At 37.7% G+C, this 7166-nt stretch overlaps 1 protein-coding gene across 1 annotated transcript; it reads left to right on the forward strand.

Moving 5' to 3' along the window:
• The first annotated feature begins 3456 nt into the window (after positions 1-3456).
• LOC125223904 (uncharacterized protein At2g29880-like) lies at positions 3457-5417 on the forward strand. Its single transcript, XM_048127212.1, has 4 exons — positions 3457-3584; positions 3942-4010; positions 4102-4454; positions 4535-5417. The coding sequence occupies exons 2-4, from the start codon at positions 3956-3958 to the stop codon at positions 5138-5140; spliced, it is 1014 nt and encodes a 337-aa protein (XP_047983169.1). The 5' UTR covers positions 3457-3584; positions 3942-3955; the 3' UTR covers positions 5141-5417.
• The last annotated feature ends 1749 nt before the right edge of the window (positions 5418-7166 follow it).

A 7166-nucleotide genomic window follows, 5' to 3' on the forward strand; every position in this document is an offset into this window, starting at 1 on the left:
CTCAATCTCCCTCCTCTTCCCTTCCCAATTTTTCCAGTCCATCTTCTTAAACCCTAAACCCTAATTATGATCTATGTGTGCATACCTGGTGCGTGTAGGTTCAAAATTCGATTCAATACGTGCCTGCAAAGTTGATAGAAGCTTGAATTTGAAGAACAAACTCGTACAAAATTCCAAATTGAGAAGAAAAGGAGATGAAAAGAGGGAGAATACCAAGGAACGTATCTAATTGAGAAGCAGAGGGTTCGGTGTGGGATTTGAGAAGCGATTCGGGGACCTTTTTTGTTCAAGTCATTGAGAATTTCGGAAAGGGGCTTGCTTATTCCGCGTCAGAGCCGAAATTGGAGTCTTGCCGCTGCGATTTGGAGGAAAAAGAGTAGAGTGGTTTTGAGGAGAAACGACGAGCTCGCAGATGAGAGCAGTAAGCTTGAGCAATTTTGGAGATGTAGATTCTGGCGGTGGAGGGGAGAGGACCGGCTCCGGCTCCGGTTCCGGCATGTAATTTTTAACTTAATTATTAATTTAATCCGGTCAAAATTCAATTAATATTCGTTGACCGTTAAATTTAATCATTTCCGTCCAATTCAGACTAACTGTGACCCATTTTTATTTGTGAGGGACCAAATAATTCTAAAGATAATATTCTGGACTAAAATCATAAAATCGTCATATGTTAAAGATCAAAAAGGGACTTTAGTCCTAAAGGCTTTATGGAAGCACTCTCTTAACCATGTTAAATTCGTATATAGCTTTGAAAATATACAGAGAAATTGCATGTGAGCAACCTACTAAATTATCCTTCATTCGTTTCTTGTTAATAGAGATATTTCTTTTTGACATAAAGTTTAAGAATAGTGTATTAAAAGAATGGTGAAAAAAGTAAGAAAGAATAAAGTAAAAGAGATGAAGAGAGAATAAAGTAAAAGAGAGAATTACTTTTAATTTTGTCAAAACTAGAAATGACTCTATTAATTTGGAACTTCTCAAAATAGAAAAATGACTCTATTAACATGGAACAGCGGAGTATTAATTTGAGATATTATTTGAAATAAAATTAGCAATATTAAAACGACCATTGCTAGTAAGTAGAAACGTTGATTCTTCAAAACGTTATTGTTTTAATACACATGAAACGACGTTTCTATACTCGGGGTTTTCTTCCTAGTTTGAATTTTATGGAATTTATGGATTTTGCTATATGGGACTTGCACCTGCATTTCACGACTTACCAGCGCGTGAGAGTCGGATTGCAGTTCACAACTCCCAAATCAAAATTCGAGCATTCAAAAGTTATAGAATTGATCATATATTAATTAAAAACTATTAGGGTCCGTTTGGTACACGAAATTGGAATTGAATTAGAATTGGAAATGAATTGGAAGGAATTGGAATTGGAATTTAATTCCAAATCCTTTGTTTGGCAAAATGAAAAATTGATATGGAATTGAATTTAAAAAATTGAATGTGAGTGTGTGTGTGTGCAGTGTGTGTGTGTGTGTGAATGTGTGTGTTGTGTATTGTGTGTGTGCACTGTGTGTGAATGTGTGCTATGTGTTGTGTGCGTGTGTGTGTTTGAGGATGTATGTAGTGGGTGTAAGAATGTGTGTGGTATGTGTGTGCGTGTGTGTGCTCGTGTGTTTGAATCGTGTTGTGTGTGTGTGTGTGTGCGCGCGTGTTTGAATCGTGTTGTGTGTGTGTGAATGTGTGTGAATGTGTGTGATGTGTGTGTTTTTGTTGTGTGTGTGAATGTGTGTGCTATGTGTGTGTGTGTGTTGTGTGTGTGCAGTGTGTGTGGGGTTGCTGTGTGTGTGTGGTGTGTGTGTGGTGTGTGTGTATATGTTTGCTGTGTGTGTGTATGAGGATGTGTGTGAACGTGTGGTGTGTGCGTGTGTGTGTTTGCTGTGTGTGTGTGTGTGTTTGCTGTGTGTGTGAATGTGTGTGTTGTGTGTGTGTGTAGTGTGTGTGTGTACGCACTGTGTGTGTGTGCAGTGTGTGTGTGTGTGTGTGAGGATGTGTGTAGTGTGTGTGTGTGTGAACGTGTGGTGTGTGCGTGTGTGATTGTGTGTGTGCAATGTGTGTGCTGTTTGTGTGTGTTTGTTGTGTGTGTGTGTGAATGTGTGTGCATTTTTGCTTAGTGTGTGTGCTTGTTGTGTGTGTGTGTGTTTTTGCTGTGTGTGTGCAGTGTGTGTGTGAGAGGATGTGTGTAGTGTGTGTCTGTGTGTGTGATTGTGTGTGTGCAATGTGTGTAATAATTATGCATTGTGTGTGTAATTTAATAAATATTTGGAATTCTACTACTTTTGATATAAAATTCAAATTGTGGAATTGGAAGATTTGGAATTGTAATTCAATTCTAAATTCAAAAATTTTTATGATACCAAATACTAGATTTGGAATTGAAGGCTTCAATTCCAATTCCACACCTCCAATTCCGTCTACCAAACGCAGCCTTAGTATAATTTATGTAGTCATTTTTCTTTAGAAAATAACACCCTCTGTTTCTTGAAATTGTGATGGAATTCTTGAATCAATTAATTTATTATTTGGGATTTTTACATCTTTTAAGTTAAACCCAACAACCAGGAGTATTATTTATATCAAAACAGATATTCACTACTCCCTCCATCCTACAAAAGATGTCACACTTGTGGGACGACATAGGATTTTAGGAGGTTTTGTTTTGTGTGTTAAATGGAGAGAGAAAATATAATTTTTATATTCACGTGATAGAGAATTTTTTCCAGAAAAGGAAATGTGACATCTTTTGTGGGATAAACTAAAAAGGAAAGTGTGACATCTTTTGTGGGACGGGGGAGTATTTGAGAAAACATACTGTACAAGATTTTTTTTTTTTAAAAGAGAAAGTCAACTACCGTCAAAATTTAAATTGTGTTAATATTACTCCAAGCGTCCTTAATTATTCGTCACCAATTGACCCGACACAGATTTTAAGAAATATACTAATAGAAAGTGGGTTGAAAAAAGTCAGTGGCATGTGGGTATTAATTTTATATAAAGTATTAGCTTTATAATAAAATGTGAGTGGAAATTAGTTAGTGGAGTAATAGTAAAAGTGAAAGACAACAAATTTTTAGGAACGGACAAAAGTGGAAATAAGTGACCAATTTTTAGGGACGAGGTGAGTAATAAATTTTGAATGGTGTAATTATTATTTTTATTATTATTATTATTGTGTGCTTTTATTGAAGTGATTTCTTAGGGTGCGTTTGGTATCGATCTTGGGTTTATCATGGAATAGTGCAAACATAGGTTAATAGATAAAAAATTGCACATGACAACTATTTGAACGGGTGTTTGGTATATCTTACATTTTTTAATAATCTGGTGTTTGGTACACGTAGTCAGGATCCCCTTTTTCGAAAATGACTAAGTTATCCTTAGGGTTTGGTGATATTTCCATCTATACCCTCATTGTGAACAAAACCCCAATTTATCTCTCTCAGCGCCGCAGTCGAACTTTCTCAAATTTACAATTGCAGAAGAAAATGCAATCCAGCCAAGAGTGGTGACCATCTCCTTTGGATTATCTCTCCCGTTGAAGCTCGGTCTCAAGAATTTACCAGGTTGTCCGATTGAACCCACTCTTACTTTGTCACTTTTCTTCTTATATTTGCTACAACTCATGTGTGGTTCTACCATGACTTTATTCGAACATACACGGCGCTAAGTTTCATTCATGATCTAGTATTTGAGTTCTTCTGTCCATTAATTTTTCATTATTCCCTTTTGTAGTGATATCAATATAAATTTGTCTTTACGGTCCCAGAATATATATTTTGATTTCATCTCTAGTTTATACCCAATGTGAACTTATTGACATGTTTCTTACATCAACCTATAGCTGCGAGTTGATTAAGGTGCTGCTCCGATTTTATTTTTTTTTGTTTTGTTGTTGTTATGTTTGCCTGTATGAATGCCAGCTACACACAAGGCCATGTCTCATTTTCGTCGAACAATGCCCAATGGAAGTTTGAGCCAGGGCAATCCGAGTAAGTTGCGACATACAAACTATGCCTTTTCATTTTACTGGGACATGTGGTGAACCTTCAACTTATGCATAACTTTTGTGTAGGACTGTAGGTGCAGTCCAGTATCGGAGGCCTCGCTTACGGAGGGTAGACAGATCACGCCGGAGCTGGTCGGATAGGGAAGAGCTTGCGCTTATAGCAGCGATGAAGGAGTTAGTTGCGACTGGTTGGAAAGCAGACAATGGCTTTAGAGGTGGCTATCTGAACAAAGTGGAGGAATACCTACTCCATGATTTTCCTACCACCGATTTGAGGGCCCAGCCTCATATTCAGTCTAAGATAACAGCTTGGAAGAAGAGCTACAATGCCCTCTGTATTATTCTCAAACGTAGTGGGGTCGGGTTTAATGTCCACAATGACTTCAAGATTGACTGCAGTGATGAGCAGTGGGATCATATCATTAATGTCAGTTTGGATTTCTTCCTAATTTTTTTGTAATTACATGATGCATAGTTCATAGTGATGCTTACTACTCTTGTTCACAGGGAGATAGTAGTTTCAAAGGCATGAGGACTAAAGCATGGCCCCTTTTGGAGGATTGGAGGTTGATATTTGGAAAGGACAGGGCTTGTGGTGAACCTGCTGAGAATATGGAGGAGGCTAGGAGATCGCGTAGAGTATCAGAGACTGATGATGCTAGTCGTGGCTACAACAGTGACTATAATGCCACATTTGATGAGAACTCTCCCGAGATGCCAATTGGTTACAATGAAGCAACTGACCATGGTGAGGACAGCACAACACAGAGTGCATCTATCCCAACCTCCAATCCCAAACGAGCTGCTCGAAAGCGGAAAAATTCAGACGACAGTGATGGACTACTTCAGCTGCTCGAGAAACTCCATACTGAGACAAACTCTCGTCTAGATAATTTGTCTAACAGGATTGGCTACGAGATTGACATTGGTAAATCAAGGCAGGCAGTGTTTGAGCAGCTCAGTGGCATTTCTGGGCTCTCCGATCGGGATAGGTATGATTTGTGCGACATAATTGGCAAAGAAAATACTAGGTTGGAGATCTTCATGGGTATACCACCAGAAAAGAAGGCAGGATATGTGTACCGCGTTCTTGAGAAGGAGAATGCGATGTGAAATCCATTCAGCTGGAAATGGATTGAGTAGCATGGGATTTTTGTGCAGGGACCTAACATTAGACTAATTAATATATTTGTTTTTGTGGGCATTTTGTGTAGGAATGGACATCTAAGGCTGATATGGTTTTTTTTGGCTTTGTTGTGAATTTATCCGACATCAAACTCTATCACTTTATGTCAGTTAGTTATATGTTAGCTAAGGTTCCTGCAGTTATGTTATGTCAAAACAATATTGGTTTTGTACACCATTATCAAAGCCTTCATTTTGATTATTATTTTGTTGTTTCTGTTACCATATTGTAAAGATTATCATGGAACAATGTTTTCATTTGATGATTTTCTTTTGATGATTTTCTTTACTGGGAACCACATACAGATTTTCAAAATAAAAGGAACTCTTAAACTCATTTCCTTGCTAATAGTTTTTCAGTGAAACATCTTTTCTTTAATTAGTAAAAGCCATTTGTCTAAAACATCTTTTTTTTAGTTGACAAGATTCTAATTACAATAGCAAAAGCCATCATTTTTACGGTCCTTTTTGTTGATTACTTTAGCATAGGAGTACCTTGTAATATTACTTACAAATGTTATTGTTAATTTCAACAACAATTCAAAGTAAAACTAAAATTTGAATTAAATCAAATCAAATCAATTAATCAGACAAATTAATATTTTACACATTTATAGGATCTAAACTAAACCAATACCACAAAACAAACAGCCGCATAGTAAATATGTGTACTACTCTATATATGAATAAAAAGTTTATTGGATAAAAAGTGATTTAAAAAAAGTAATCAAAATAAAAATTATCAATAAAAGAAATATGCGTAGTTTTACTAAAATTGCGCCTCTCTTTTCTCCCAAAACTAGTCTACAGTTTTCTTCATATCCAAAGTAGAGCATCGGAGTTCTCCTCCTGTCCCCCTAAATTCATTCTTCTCCATTACTAAATTTCCTCTCCGTTTAACAGCAAGACAGAAATCGTCGAGCCTACACACACAATTGCCACTTTAAATTCAACACAAAATGTAGTTCATAATCTGTGGCTACAAATTTTGTTTTACAACTCGAACATACACGAGTTTCACTTCAATATTCAACACAAAATATGGTTCATAAAATTGTGGCTATAACTACTACGACAAGGAGATGTACCAGCCTAGAACATAGATAAAAACAAATACATAGAAACAACTAAAACAAGAACAGAAAATGCATAGCCACACAAAATACTCATCTCCTGTGGATTGTCATGCCTCCTTACTTATTCTGTGCCCGCCACCACATCGGAGGGCTATACGACGCCGAGAAGCTACCATTAGGGGAAGATAATGGGAGGGATGGTTTGGGCAGTGGGCGAGACGACATGACTGTTTTCTGTTGGCGAACTAATTCACCACCGGGGCTCACTTCGTAGAAGTGATCAACCTTTTCATTGCTTGATTGCATGTCCCACGGGATGTCATCTTCGTCAAATAACTTACGTCGAGCAGGGGTGACATGCACAATTTGAGTTTCTCCATCATGGGTGGTGAGGGGGGAGTCAGATATGTTGATCACGGTGTGCCCCTTCAATTCTTTCATCTTCTTGAACCCAAATATCATCGTCAACTCATCGTAAGCCGGTTCACCATTCCGGTAATAAGCTGCTGCCAACGGGTTCATCTATTCCGACAATATTAGAACAAATATTAGTAATTGTCATGCGAATGAGAACAAATGATTATAATAACAAAATTTGAGGTTACCTTCATGAGAGGCTCCAAGTGATGATCAACTACCACCATCGAGTTTTCATCAGAGTTCCATAGAGTACCTTGCACGTCAAGGACGGTATTGAACGTTGTGTACCGAAGTTCTAGAAAATGTAGTCGATCATACAATTCCTCCCAGTTGAATGCATAGCCAAGCTCCTCCTCAATGAAAACTTGTGCCTCCACAAAGAAATAGCGTGGGAAAACGGTGCCGTCCCACCCGTGTTTCTTTTTCAGCCTCATCAACGTCTGAACTAGAGTGGAGTC

Source organism: Salvia hispanica, chromosome 4, assembly GCF_023119035.1.
Source record: "Salvia hispanica cultivar TCC Black 2014 chromosome 4, UniMelb_Shisp_WGS_1.0, whole genome shotgun sequence".
Lineage (NCBI taxonomy): Eukaryota > Viridiplantae > Streptophyta > Magnoliopsida > Lamiales > Lamiaceae > Salvia > Salvia hispanica.